The 14706-nt window shown below is 40.7% G+C and overlaps 1 protein-coding gene across 1 annotated transcript in view; it reads right to left on the bottom strand.

Moving 5' to 3' along the window:
- The window catches only part of PLEKHG3 (pleckstrin homology and RhoGEF domain containing G3), a 218170-nt gene that overhangs the window by 37930 nt on the left and 165534 nt on the right, over window positions 1-14706 (bottom strand). The window contains exons 4-6 of the mRNA XM_089671342.1: window positions 13674-13774; window positions 9254-9323; window positions 7933-7979 (exon numbers count right to left, since the gene is read on the bottom strand). Coding sequence (XP_089527468.1) covers window positions 7933-7979; window positions 9254-9323; window positions 13674-13774 — 218 coding nt within the window. The remainder of the gene's footprint in view (window positions 1-7932; window positions 7980-9253; window positions 9324-13673; window positions 13775-14706) is intronic.

Genomic DNA, 14706 nt, shown 5'->3' with positions numbered 1-14706 from the left:
GATGAAAATAGAAGAAAGAAAGCCTAAAAAAGAAAATTAATACAGCCATCACAGAATTGGGAAGCTACAATATAATAAATGTTTGCTTTTGGTTTAATAATGATTTAAAGAATTAGGTTGTAAGAGATACAGGGTGGCGTGATATAGATAACTAAAGTAAGCCTGAACATGTTCTAAGTCTTGGATAAAAAGGGGAGGGGTTAGGTCCTCTGTCGGTTCTATATTACTTTGTATTCAAGATGAAAAGGGACAGAACCAAATCATGTGAAGTCCAGTTCTAATTTTATTAGACATTAGGTACCATAAAAAGCCAACACATGTCAGGGGCTTAGAGAATAGTCCATCAGGGCTTTGTAGAGCTAAAAGATGGGTATGTTGTACTAGTAGAAATTGAGGAATTCTGCTGAAAAGTACCAAACAGGAAGGATGGCAACAAATAATGGTTTAACAGCCTTTGGCTATTGAAACAAGTGATCTCACACACCATACCCCCTTTTTTTTCTATTCAAGTCTGTGTTATGTTTGTGTACCCACTGAGACTTCATCTCAATTCTGGTCTCATTGACACTATAGGAAGTGAAAGAAAATTGAAATGAATTGCCATGTTTTGCAATTGTCACCGAAACAGGTGTCCTATCCTTAAGCTTTAAAAGGTACCATACTGTACCAGTACAAAAACATGAAAACAGTAGATAATAATGAAACCCTTTTATTAGGTTACAAAACCACCCATCGGTGGAAAAAGTTTAGTCAGACATAGACACAAAAAGGCATATGATTAAAATCAACAAGGGGTGGCTGTAGTAGGCGACGGCTGCTGCCCAAGACGTAAGGAACGTCACGGGCATCAGCGAACTACAGCCACTAACTTAGAGCAAGGTAGACTCAACTGTACAAAGAATATATACAATATCTGTACAGTTGAGTCTACCTTGCTCTAAGTTAGTGGTTGTAGTTCGCCATTGCCCGTGACATTCCTTATGTCTTGGGCAGTGGCCATCACCTACTATAGCTGTACAGTTGAGTCTACCTTGCTCTAAGTTAGTGGTTGTAGTTTGCCATTGTCGATGCCTGTGACATTCCTTACATCTTGGGCAGTGGCCATCGCCTACTATAGCTGTACAGTTGAGTCTACCTTGCTCTAAGTTAGTGGTTGTAGTTCGCCATTGCCGATGCCCGTGACGTTCCTTACATCTTGGGCAGAGGCCGTCGCCTACTATAGAGATCCCTTGTCGACTTTAATCATATGCCTTTTTGTGTCTATGTCTGACTATATGCCTTTTGTGTCTATGTCGGACTAAACTTTTTGCAACGGGTGGTTTTGTAACCTAATAAAAGGGTTTCATTATTATCTACTGTTTCAACTTCATTTGTACTGGTACGGTATGGTACCTTTAAAGCCCCATTAGGTTTTAGAGGTTAGGGTTCTCGTTTCAATTATTTAATTAGGGGTGTGGTACCAGTAAAACCGCTACACAAGGATTGGGAGAGTTATTTTCTCTCCACCTCCCACTTTCCCCTTATCTGTCCTATCCTTAAGATTTGCCCCCCACCTCCTATTTCAGCGATGGCTGCCCTATTATTTTTTTTTAGGTCTCTGACATTTAGGCCTCAGGAACTGGGAAAATATTATCCCCCTGATGGAGACAGACACAGATAAACCTCCATTCTCACCCAAAAGATGGGCTTTTTGGCTTGATTTCGACTCAATCTATTTGCCATAAGTATGCTACATTTGATTGTAAACAGGCCTTCCCATTTCAAAAAGTAGATAAATTATTAAGTCACCAGTTTGTTTATATTTCTCAATTTCTGAATCTTCAGAAAAAAATGTCCTGAAAACCCCTTTAAATCACATTTTGAAAATGCAAAAGCCCTTTTGATCCACTGGCAGCAGCCTTAGTGAAAAGCATGAAGGAGTGGCAGCTTAGAATGACAGATCAGACAGAGTGGGGTATTGACCAAAGTGAACTTCCTCTAAGCCTTGCTGGCGACAGATCTATAGGCATTGAACTGAATGTTTTATGACACGACTAGAGAGATGCCAGATAAATCACTTGGCTGGTTAGCCAATTCATGGCCCCTGTATGCTCCTGGGCCTTTTGTTAATGCTCTGCGATTCAGAACCAGCTTTATGATCTTGAAGTTTCAAACCAACAGGCAGAAATAACTGACCTATTTAATAGTCTTAAAGATTGTGGACACAAAAGGGGTATTTGTTAAAAAAAAAAAAAAAAAAAGCTAAAAGAAAATGGAGTGTTCACCCTACTAGTGAATCAGCCATCCATGGTTATTGACCCAGCTGCTAGACAAATCGGGGTCAATTGTGAAACCTTTCCTATCTCTAGAAAATGATTTAGAGGTCATTTTACGGTTTTTCAGTTGAAATAGAAATCTTCTATTTGTGGTGTTCATTCTCGTTCAGTTTTTTTTGTCTATGGGCTGCCAGATGGTAATAGACTTGTGTCTGTTTACATCAGGTTACCTCCGATCCGTCGTGTTTAGATCCGAAAAAGTTAAAAAAGGAAGCAGTGTCTCTCCTTTTTTCCCCTAAACATTGACAGACTTTGAGGTAATTGGATGGAAGAGTCCATTTACATCTGTCTCCCCATAAAAAAAAATGGTCAGGCAGACGAATCAAATAAACCCTTGTGCTCTTTAGCACAATTAAATCTTAAAGGATAAGTTCAGCTTTTCATGAAAAATAATAAATGCACATTTTTTTTAAATTCGTTTATTTTTCCTAGGGAGCATGCAGAGAATTACACCTGTGATCAGCAGATGGGTGCAATGCAGGGCTCCTGCAGACTCTCAGGATACCCCGTACAGGCAGGCAGTTACCTGAGAGCAGGAAGAATCAATGATCTACAAAGGCGCTCATCATCGCTCTCGCAGTTCATTGAGAACTGCAAGCCCTCAGCTGCAATGGCTGACGGTAGTTGTAGTTCTTTAATTAACAGGAAACTGAATGAATGATACGGCCGTGTCTGCCATATTCTTTTCAAAAAGTGACAGCGGGTGGGGGGAAAAGATTCCCCGCCCACTGTGAGAGGTGGAGATCGGCATAATTCGCAGCAGCAGCTGAAACATGTTACATGTTACATGTTCCACCCTAAATACGAGTGGAACATATAACATGTTCCAAATGGCAAACATATCTAAGGCAGAGGTGTCCAAACTATGTCCCTCCAGCTGTTGAAGTGCTACAAGTCCCATCATGCCTCTGCGAGTCTTGCCTGTGCCTGTCAGCATCTTGAAAGGCCTCATGGGACTTGCAGTTCCTCAAAACCTGGAGGGCCATAGTTTGGAGACCCCTGCTTTAAGAGATGGACTTATTCTTGTCTACAATGGGCCAAAGGAATCACAAGCAACTGAATGGAGGCTTCTCAAACTGAATAACCCATTTGACAGTATACAGTAGTCCAATGGCATATCAGCTTATGGCAGTTTTGTGTTGTAAGTTGAACAAAACATTTTTTAACAATTGAACCCTTTGGTAATAAATGGTGTAACTACATATTACACTTAGATGGTGCTTCCCTTTTCTTCTTTTTATCCCTATACACAGAGCTGGCAAACTCTGAGGATAGCTACCGCCGGTGCTCTTAGTACTTATTATGGACAATAAATGGACTTTTTTTATGGACATTATGTTGGCAGGCTGACCATAATCTTCTTTGTATGCCAGAAGCTCCCTCTTATTCAGTGCATGAAATATATCTCACTGCTGTTCTACATGCAACATCACTAGTGAGTACCTTTTTACAAAGCAATGCATCTCCTAGATTGTAAACTCTACTGAGCAGGGACCTCGGTTTCCTCTTGTACCAAATTGTATTGTAACTGAAATGTCTACCTTCATTTTGAAAAGTGCTCTGCAAACTGTTGGCGCTATATAAATCCTGTATAATAATAATAATAATAATAATATACTGTATTCCCAATCTTACTTTAACAAATCTTTTATATGCAAATTGTTTATTTTTTGGGTCATCACTTTTATTCTTATTTCTCGTGTCCTATTTATTTTAGTTTCCAAAATCTTTCCAGAATTGACTATTCCTTGTTTGCTAATATAAATGTTTGAGATGCCTCCAGTTCCAAAATAGAGTCACCGGGTGTTGAGGCTTAAATGTTTTTGGTTTCTTTGTAAGGCAGACAGACTGTGTAATGCAGGCGTACACCCAGGAATGTGGAGAGATTCTGCAAGGTCAAGCAGTGTACGCTCCTGACTAATGAGCATGTGCCTGGAAATGAACACACAGTACCCACAGCTTGGGAATCATTGGTACTGCCGATTTCCTGCTTTTGCCCAACACTTGTTTAAACAAGTCCACCTCCCCCTCCCAACTTCCACACCCTGCTTTTTCAGCTTCATGTGCGTAAAGAAACACAAACCTTCGGAAGACAGAAAAAAAGCCGAAAAGCCTGAAATCCATTTCAAGCCTTTAGAAATGTCCTAAAAATTCACAGAAACACATATTGGTGCACCCGTGTAAATGAGGCTTAAACTGCCATCTATGTAACAAAAAGTATTTGTGCTATTCCCATAAAATAGAATACAATTGGCTGACAGGCAGGATTTTTAATGCAGAAGAGACACGCTTTGTCTCTTCTGCATTAAAAGCGACTTACCTACCTGTTTGCCATTGTACAGAGAGCCATGCATGCGTGGCTCACTGTACAAATTCGGCAATGCCAAATCTGACTGAACTCCTTCGCATGCATGAGAGTTATGCCATCCATGCCAATGACAGTGGCTGGTAATCGAGACCTGGAAGCTGGCTGCCTGAAGATGTCTGATGGGAGCTCGGGCACACCACATCGCTGGAGCGGAGGCGAGTACTGTTCCGCTTTAAACTAAAGTAAAATATCTCCATGTGTAAAGCCCAACTCCAGAAAATCTAAATAATGTCCCTTGCTGTGGAGTTGTGCCTGCACTACTCATTTACATCCAGGGGACAGTGAAAGCACTTGTACTTACCTGAACCTCAGCTTCCCTGACAGAGAGCGTGCTCCCCATGCTCTGGAGGTGGACTGTCCCTACGGACCCTGCATTGGCCTTGATGAGGTCAGAGGACCTTAGACCACTGCAGCATGGGGGGGGGGGGAGACTGAAGGGACCGGTCAAGCAGCAGCCTGAAGGATCGGGTAAATCTGATTTTCCATGTTCCCTAGACAGAAACTATCAGTCTACCCTTGCAGTGTCGGGCGTTTAAGTTTCCTGCATTTCAGCTCTAACACCCTTATCTCCCCACCCTGCTGCGAACAGTGACATATGACGGTCACAAGGAGAGCAGAGATGTCCCTGATATGGAGGTTGCAATCTGCAGGCAAGATCCTCCCAATGGAGAATAACTAGGTCTGGGGGTTGAACACTCAGGGCCCACTCACACTTTGATGTCCTGGAGCATTACAATAATGTGTGCTTTTGTATGTGTGAAAGGCAGCCCATTCAAATAACTAGGATGACCAGGCACCAAACCATTAAACAAACAAAAAAAATAAAGAAAAAAAAAAAAAAAAGGTACATGCATTATTTTTTGCAACTCAGCACACCACAACGCACATAAGCATGGTACCATGCGTTGAAACACACATACGTTCCCTTAAAAATGAATGGCGCTTGAAGCACGTAAACAGTGCTGCATTAACATAACTGTGATTGAGCCCTTAAGAGTTTTTGCTCAAGAATTATGTACCTGTGGGTTGTTTATAAGATGGACAGTTCGTGTTCACCTGTAGTTTCTGTAAATATTGGCATTGCTTTAGGTTAGATATATATATACAGTTGCAAGAAAAAGTATGTGAACCCCTTGGGATTACGTGGAGTTTTGCATGAATTGGGCATAAAATGTGCTCTGAACGTCATCTAAGTCACAACAATAGAAGAACACAGTCTGCTGAACATAATACTACACAAACATTAGATGTTGCCATGGTTTAATTGCACATAACATGTAAACATTCACAGTGCAGGGAGGAAAAAGTATGTGAGACCCTAGCTTAATGACTTCTCCCAGAGCTAATTGGAGCCAGGAGTGAGCCAACCTTGACTCCAATCAGTGTGATGATATTGGATGTGTTGCTGACAGCTGTCCTGCCCTTAAAAAACACACACCAGTTTTGGGTTTACTGGTTTCAAGAAGCACTGTCTGATGTGAACCATGCCTCGCAGAAAAGAGCTCTCAGAAGACCTACGATCAAGAATTGTTGACTTGCATGAAGCTGGAAAGGGTTACAAAAGTATCTCCAAAAGCCTTGATGTTCATGTGTCCACGGTAAGATAGACTGTCTACAAATGGAGAAAGTTTAGCACTGTTGCTACTCTCCCTAGGCATGGTCGTCCTGTAAAAATGACTGCAAGAGCACAGCGCAGAATGCTGCATGAAGCAAAGAAGAATCCCAGAGTGTCAGCTAAAGACCTACAGAAATCTCTGGCACATGATAACATTTTTGTTGACACATCTACAATAAGGAAAACATTAAACAAGAATGGAGTACATGGGAGGACACCACAGAGGAAGCCATTGCTGTCCAAAAAGAATATTGCAGCACGCTTGAAGTTTGCAAAAGAGCTCCTGGATGTTCCACAGCACTACTGGCAAAATATACTGTGGACAGATGAAACCAAGATTGAGTTGTTTGGGAAGAACACACAACACTATGTGTGGAGAAAAAAAGGCACAGCACACCAACATCAAAACCTCATCCCCACTGTAAAACATGGCGGAGGGAGCACCATGGTTTGGGGCTGCTTTGCTGCCTCAGGGCCTGGACGGATTGTTGTCATTGATGGGAAAATGAATTCCGGAGTTTATCAAGACATTTTGCAGGAAAACGTACGACCATCTGCCCGCCAAATGAAGCTCCGCAGAGGATGGGTGATGCAACAGGACAATGACCCAAAGCATACAAGTAATTCAACAAAACAATGGCTGCAACAGCACAGAATACGCCTTCTGGAGTGGCCCAGTCAGAGTCCTGACCTCAACCCGATTGAAATGCTGTGGCATGACCTTAAGAGAGCGATTCACACCAGACATCCCAAGAATATTGCTACACTGAAACAGTTTTGTGAAGAGGAGTGGTCCAAAATGACTCCAGATCGTTGTGCAGGTCTGATCTGCAACTATAGGAAACGTTTGGTTGAGGTTATTGCTGCCAAAGGAGGGTCAACCATTTATTAAGTCCAAAGGTTCACATACTTTTTCCTCCCTGCACTGTGAATGTTTACATGTTATGTGCAATTAAACCATGGCAACATCTAATGTTTGTGTAGTATTATGTTCAGCAGACTGTGTTCTTCTATTGTTGTGACTTAGATGACGTTCAGAGCACATTTTATGCCCAATTCATGCAAAACTCCACGTAATCCCAAGGGGTTCACATACTTTTTCTTGCAACTGTATATATATATATATATATATATATACACATATATATACACACATACATACACACACATACATACACACACATACATACACACACACACACACACACACAATGCTGCACATATAATCTCCCTCTGTGTTGAATGTAAGAACATTAGGACTCTAAGGCTATGTAGGACTCTACGTCTATATTTTCACGTGTGGCAGTCTCTACCGCCCTTCTGAAAAGCAAATCGGTGGTAGATAGCTTTTCAGAGGGGAATAGAGCCACACCTTGCAGGCATTCAGGAAGGGATACTGCTGTCTCCTGAATGCTTGGTTTTTTTTTTTTTTTTTTGCCAAATGGGGATTCTGAATGCGATTATTGTGCTAAGGCAAGCAATTGGCCCATGGTTGCAGCACTGTCCTATTGACTTCAATGAGCAAGTTTGACAAGCGGTGCCTCCTGCCATGGCACAATAAGGCAGCTTTTACTCTAAATAAAACTCAAAAATGTATATCAATGGACATCTTTGTTCTGCGTAAACATACTTACTTTGGATAGTTATTACAGTACTGGGTGTAAATATCAAAGTCTTGGCTCTGTAAAGGTAAACCGGAAAAGGATTAAAAGATAGATAGCAGCAGATAATTTACAAATACTTTGCCCCTATCTAGATCATTAAGACGATTTTGAACATATATAGATAATCAGGTTGTGTTTCTGACACAATTAGCGTCCAAGGCCTACAATCATAACATATCCATGATAAAATTGCTATCTACAATGCTATTCATTGCATTTTCTCATAAGCTTTCATTGGAAAACATTTCGTCTATGCCCCAACAGTCTGTAGATTGCCAGAAATGTAGAGATAAAGCTGCCTGTTCCTGTGAGGTCTTGCAGCCTATCTAATGTACACACATTGAAACATTCATCTATTTATTTACAAGTCGTCTAGATAGCACCGTAGCCAACTTTTTATATTTCAATGAAAATTTTCATCAACACAGAATATTTGTTCCATATAAAGAATGAAGGTACAGAGTAAACAAGAAACAAATATGGAGAAGAAAAAAAACCCGGAAATGACCACGTCCCATTTATAGAAATAGTGGAGCATCATACTGACATTGACAACAACTTCGTGGTTAGAAAGTGTACCTTGTGAGCAAGACAAATAACACATCAGTGGGAGCATCCGTCACATGAAGCATATCATAAAGCCACTGAAGTCATCAAAATCTAACAGAGCTATAGGAATAGCAACATAGGGAAGCATGGGAGTTATATTCCCATTGAGGAAAGAGGAAGAAAAGGAAAAAGGAAGAAAAAAGAGAAAGAGAGGAGAGGAGGGTGGCCCAGTGCCCTCATAGGAAGGTCCATCCACTGCTAGTCGCCCGAGAAATATACGGAATCCAAGGCTCCCATGTTTTCTAAAATTTAGCAGTATTACTACGGAGAGTACAGGTGAAATTATCATTCACCATAATCCAGTTCATTTTTTTTTTTTAAATCAGATCTTTTTTATTTATTGAAGTTTGGATCCATGTATACATATAATCAATCCAGTTCAATTTATATTTGACATAATCCAGGTACACCACCGCTGTCTTCCAGCAAAATGCAATTGTGATTCTTGCCGCCAAAAGCATATAAAATATAAGCCTTTTGGGCCATTTTGGGATAGCCGGATCCAATTTCTGGAACAAGGCTATTTCCGGGGCCCGAGTAACGTTAACATCTGTAACTGAGCGTTTGAAGTTAAAAATTTGTATCTAAAAATCGGGTCACCTTAGGGCATTGCCACCACACGTGGAACATTGTTCCTTGCTGACTGCAGTGGCAAAAACATGTAGCCAACTTTTTAAATTACCTTTTCCACAAAGCAGGTGGCCACAGCCACAGGGTCATCTCTGCAACTGTCCAGGTCCTGGAGAAGTTCACTGAACAAAGAAGACACTGTGAGGATTCCGGGTAATTACAAGAGCCCATGCATTCATCAATACACAATTCATCAATGCACACATAAAAGAAACAAACCTGTACAATGCAGCGGAGCTGGGACATAGTGATAGAAAAAATTATTTAAAAGCTTATCTAAACCCAAAATCAAAAATGTTATATAAATCGCAGCTCACCAATCCTTAGATGTTGTGGCTGCATTTGTTTTATGTGATTTTTTTTTCCTCTTTGTTTTCATCTACTGCTTCATCCAGTAATACATTTCCTATCTCAGGGTGACTTGGGAAACTAAGAAGGAAGGTGTGTCCAACAGACAGAGGGGCAGCCAAACGCGCCACTCTGTCAATCTGCTCTCTGATACCTTGCAAATATACATCAGGCTTCACAACTTTTCCCATGTAATAGCATACAGTAATAGCCCTGAAGAAGGGTGGAGTTCTTTACCATGAAACGCGTTGGCTTGATGTACTTTTAAGCACAGTCAATAAACACCTTTAAACCTACGTTCAAATTGAAATTCTTTTGGACACCTGGTGCTCTTTCCTTTTTACTTTTCCAAGTCTACATGTGGAAACGACCATAAGACCGTACCAAAAAGGCAACAGCCCAAACCCCAACAGGCTTCATTGCCAATATCAAACAATTGGGACTAGCTGCTGGAGGAATCCCTTCCTGCGTGCCCCCATGACCGCCCACCCGCAACCAGTGATTGGCCAAGTCATTTCAGCGTGGCTTCCAGCACAAACGTGTCTCAGGTTGAGTTCTCCATTTATGGAGGAGCAATTAAGACATTCCTGGACAGTGGCACTGTCTGGAGATGGTAGTGTTAGATGGACTAGTAGATTAAGTTGGACTTTACATTAAATGATCAACAAAATTAAACACAAATCCTGTCAATGCTTTATAAGCAGGTAAAGAAACATTTTTTTTTTCCTTTTGAGATAAAGGTTTTACATAAATAATTAAAAGCTGACCATTGTAAGCACCAGTCAGTGTTAAAGGTGATTTCCATGTTTCCTTTCACTTTAAATAGTTTGTTTGGACCAGCTATTTCCTTCACTAAGAGCAGCAGTTTCTCCAAGCGCTGTGCAAACTGATTGTAACTTCAGCTCCATACAGTACACAGTGCTGGGTTCCGTCTGGGAGACAGACTTTAAACTCATACTTTTGTTGGACAGTTTGGTCTGGTAAAAGGTAAATGAAAAATAATAGCGGATGTACAGGAAATTAAAAAACCCTAACGCTGGCCATACATGGATCAGTTTTGGGGTTTTTTTTTGTTCAACCAGGAGGTTGAACAAAAGGAAAAAAAAAAAACTAACCCAATTTCACCATCCACACATTTGAGGTGGATGAGGGAATCCTTCCCACTGTGTCATTGCATTCTGACAGTGGGGAGACGTCCCCGCCGTCCGAATACACTGATCAGCACTGTGGGCTATGGCCTGCAGTGCTGATTGAAAGGAAATGTTCCAGCAGGGTGGGTGTACAGAAGTCAATCGTTAGATCAAGGTCTGTACAACCCACAGTGCCTATATATGGATTGAAATTAAAGTGGTTGTAAAGGCTCAAGGTTTGTTACCTTCATGCACTGTGAACACTACTCCATAAGGCTTGGTTCACATCTGTGTGGGTGGTGCAGCTGTGGATCCACAGGAAAATCCATTCAGCCGCACCACCTGCACAGAGGAATGCGGACCCGTGGGCGGGTGCCATTAGTTCTAATGGCACGCCGCCCGCACTGGAAAACACAACCGTACTGGGAAACCGAGGTTCCAGTGTGAGCTGCGTTTTTAGAAGAAGTGCAGGGACTTCTTCCCTGCGTGTCAAGGGAGTTCATTTAAATGAATGGGCTCTTGTGCCCACGCAAAACACGGCGCCGCCTGTGTGGACCAGGGCTAAAACTCAGTACAAACATTGTATTCTTCACAAACAGGTCAGAAGAAAAAAAACAAACAAAAAAAAAGGTACACTAACCAAGGAAAATAGTCAGCCACTTTACAAAAACAAACATTTTAAAATGTATCTACTGCAAGCAAGAAAATGCAAACTTGTGTTCTAACATACTGACACAAAAAATGAAAATGGGTGTATAAATGGCAGAAAAAGATCCACTAAAAACCATGCTCAACATAGAAGAAAACAGACACATATCATGTACACACACATGCAGATGAAGAGCGTTTTATTCTTTTTGCTCATATTTGCACACAAGGACACCCCAGTATTAACCTACCTGCCAACCGATCACTATGTTTGGGCTTCTTGATACAAATACAATAAGGAAAGAATGCAGATAATATTAGCTTGAGGATGAGTTCCCATACACCAAAGACCAATCAGATTATCACACCATGCAGAGTTATCGGGGATATATAGAGAGGGGATAGAATATGGAACCACAGTAATGCAGACTTTACACCCACATACAGTAGAAAGGTCTGCTTTTTTAGTGTGCCCCTTTGTTGAAACACTATATTAATCTAGGAGACAAAACAAAAAACCCTCTATGGGGAAAATGTTAGATAAAATACTTACCTTCCCACCAGCACCTGGGTGAGAGAGAGGTCATCATCCTTCTCGTGGGAACCCAAAGAATATGGAGTACCCCAAATCTAGCTGAGAAAACAATCCCATGCTGCAGTTCTTTCGCACAAGATTTCAAGTCCAGTATTCTCCAGGATCTTGTCATCAGGATAATGACGTAACTGATTGCATTATGAAAGCTGGGGGAAAGGCGTCCTATCATCTAACCTCTTCCAGCCTTTCAATAAGGTGGAGGTTGGGGGGAGGACACACTAAAAAAGCACCTCTTGTCTGGAGTGCATGTTCTGCTTTATAGAAGAGCAGCTAATGATGGTTACTTTATTTTTACGCCTTTTTGCAACCCTGAAACTTTCTATTGAAAGGGAGCCATTCCTGAGAGCACCATGGGGGCTGCCATTGCTAACATCCTATTTAGTAAAAGCAAACTGTTGCGGACACTTAGAACCCAGAACATGAATGTACACAAGAATTTCTGACTAGTCCATGTTTTTTTCTGTTTTTCAAAGACAGTAACTAATGCAGGCCATAGATGGGTCAAAAATTGGCCGATTTTTTGGCCGAAAAAAAAAGAAAACACAATTTTCGCACCGTTAGTGGGTTAATTGGTCAGCTGTTTTTCGGGGTTTTGGCTCATTTTTATCGGTAAAGTTGGAAAAAAATCAGCCAATTTTGCCGGCAATGATGGGAAAATCGGCAGATCATTTTACCGATAAAAAAAATATGCGCATGAGCCGTGACCTGCAAGAAGAAAAAGAATAAGAAGCAGAAGAAAAAGAAAAAGAAGAAGAGGAAAAAGAAAAAGAAGAAGAAAAAGTAGAAAAAGAAGAAAAAAAAGAAGAAAAGAAAAAGAAAAAGAATTCCAGTCCGCTATTATATTTGACATGAAAAAGTATTGCGGTTGCAACAACGTATCTATTTGTATCTGAACAAAAACATCTGTATCTGAAATGGATACATTGTTGCAAACGCAATACTTTTTCATGTCAAATATAATAGCGGAGCTCTCTGCAAGGACAGAAGTAATTAAATGCTGGCCGTAGACGGGACGAAAATCGGCCGATTTTTTTTTACCATTGGTGGTAACGTCGGCCTATTGAACGACCGATTTTTCGGGGTTTTTTTTTTTTTTTTAAACGGACAGTTTTCGACCTGTCTATGGCCTGCATTAGAAGGTATTAAAGCTAGTGGGTCTGAATAAAGGCGAGCCAGTGGAGGTCAGCAATGGCAGTCCCCATAATTCTCTTCGGAAAGATTTACTTTAGCTGATTGCCTGGAGTTCAGCTTCAAATACACCAATAAAATACGCTTAAGAAAGCGGTTTTAGCTGCAAATGAATTTGTACTCTGTTCATCCAAAGATGCTGCTTGGCCGCGATTTATCGCATTTTTCAGCATTAGAGCATTTTTACAGCTAGTTGTGGGTTTTTTTTCCAGCCAAAAAACGCCCCTACCAAAAACCGTTGATTACAATCTATGTGTTCATGGACACATAGGATAACATGCTGGGGAGTTTAATAGCTGTAGAAAAAAAACGTCAAAAGCCAAAAACAGCCGCTGTAAAAAAGTCTAGTGTGCATGAGGACTAATGAAGCATTAATAAGTACAGCTGCCTTTTAGATCTTCTTGGAGTTCATCTTTAAGTAAATCATTCTGGTAGTTCAGTTTCAGAAGAGACCAATGGCCATGAAGCATTGCAGATCTGCTTGCATTTCCTAGGAAAAACATTCTGACTAATAAAACCAAAGATAAAGAGAACAGAAACTAGTTAAAAACAAAATATTTTACCTGTTCAATTCATAAATATCCTCAATATTTCCAAAGAGAGCGCTGACTTGCTCTGGTTTCATAGGCAACTCCTGTTTGTCTATAATGCCTCCCAGATAATCCTACAAGAATAAAGTACCGTCATTTGAGTTTCGTGTATTAATCATGCCGGATTGGCTTTTATGGCCTCATTACTGTTATAGCTGCATCCTGCTCCCCAGGTCATGAGTTTTTATTAGAGGAATAAATACAATTTCTTATTAGGGTGATGCAATAAGCAATAAATCAGATTCTCAGTCCTGGTTTCATTCACTAAATGTCATTTTAAAAGACGCTAAAATAAAGCAATTTTCTGTCTAGAATGTGTGTCATGGAAAATGCTCCATTGGAAGGAAAAGGGACAAAGCATGCATATAAGCTAACTCTACTGTACAATTAACTAAAGAAAAATGTAGTAATTGGAAGTCAAAAAACAAAAACAGACATGTGTTTGTGTGGAATGTACCAACAATAAAGCCTCATAGCCCGAGGGCTCTGTGATGTATTGGATTCCTTGGTGATGGCCAAGCATCTGATTTCAGGTCTGCAGGAAATCAGGCACGAAATTAGTTTACGGAAGATCAAATGTCATTTCTCCTAAGTTTCCATTTAAAGCACATTCACAACATTTTATCCATTTGGGTTACCTTCATTCATTTTTACCCCAAAAAACTGCATAGAAAAAGAACATTCAAGAGATGGTCAAAGTATCCATCTGACTGCACTGCTTCTTAAGGCATGTTCTAGTTTGAATTTGGAAGTACAGAAAGACATGCAGAACAGATAAAATCGATACCGCTCAGATGCCCCAATTTGTTATCCCAAAAGACTGTCCACAATGTTTGCATGTGCTGATTGGGTTGAATACTGGTTCTACGACAAAATGGCACCCATCTGCACACTGTCTTGACTTATAGTAAGCTCCTTTTAGTAAAAAATGGCTTCAGTTTGATCTCCTACTCATGGAAGAACCCCTCTAACATGTTTGCCAAGTAGAGGCTCAATCGTAGGGGAA

The sequence above is a fragment of the Staurois parvus genome, unplaced genomic scaffold (genome assembly GCF_062004578.1).
Source record: "Staurois parvus isolate SC_StPar_1 unplaced genomic scaffold, SC_StPar_1.0 ptg000104l, whole genome shotgun sequence".
In the NCBI taxonomy this organism is placed as follows: Eukaryota; Metazoa; Chordata; class Amphibia; order Anura; family Ranidae; genus Staurois; species Staurois parvus.
Note: the sequence above shows the minus strand (reverse complement) of the source record. Positions and strands in the feature narration are given on the sequence as shown.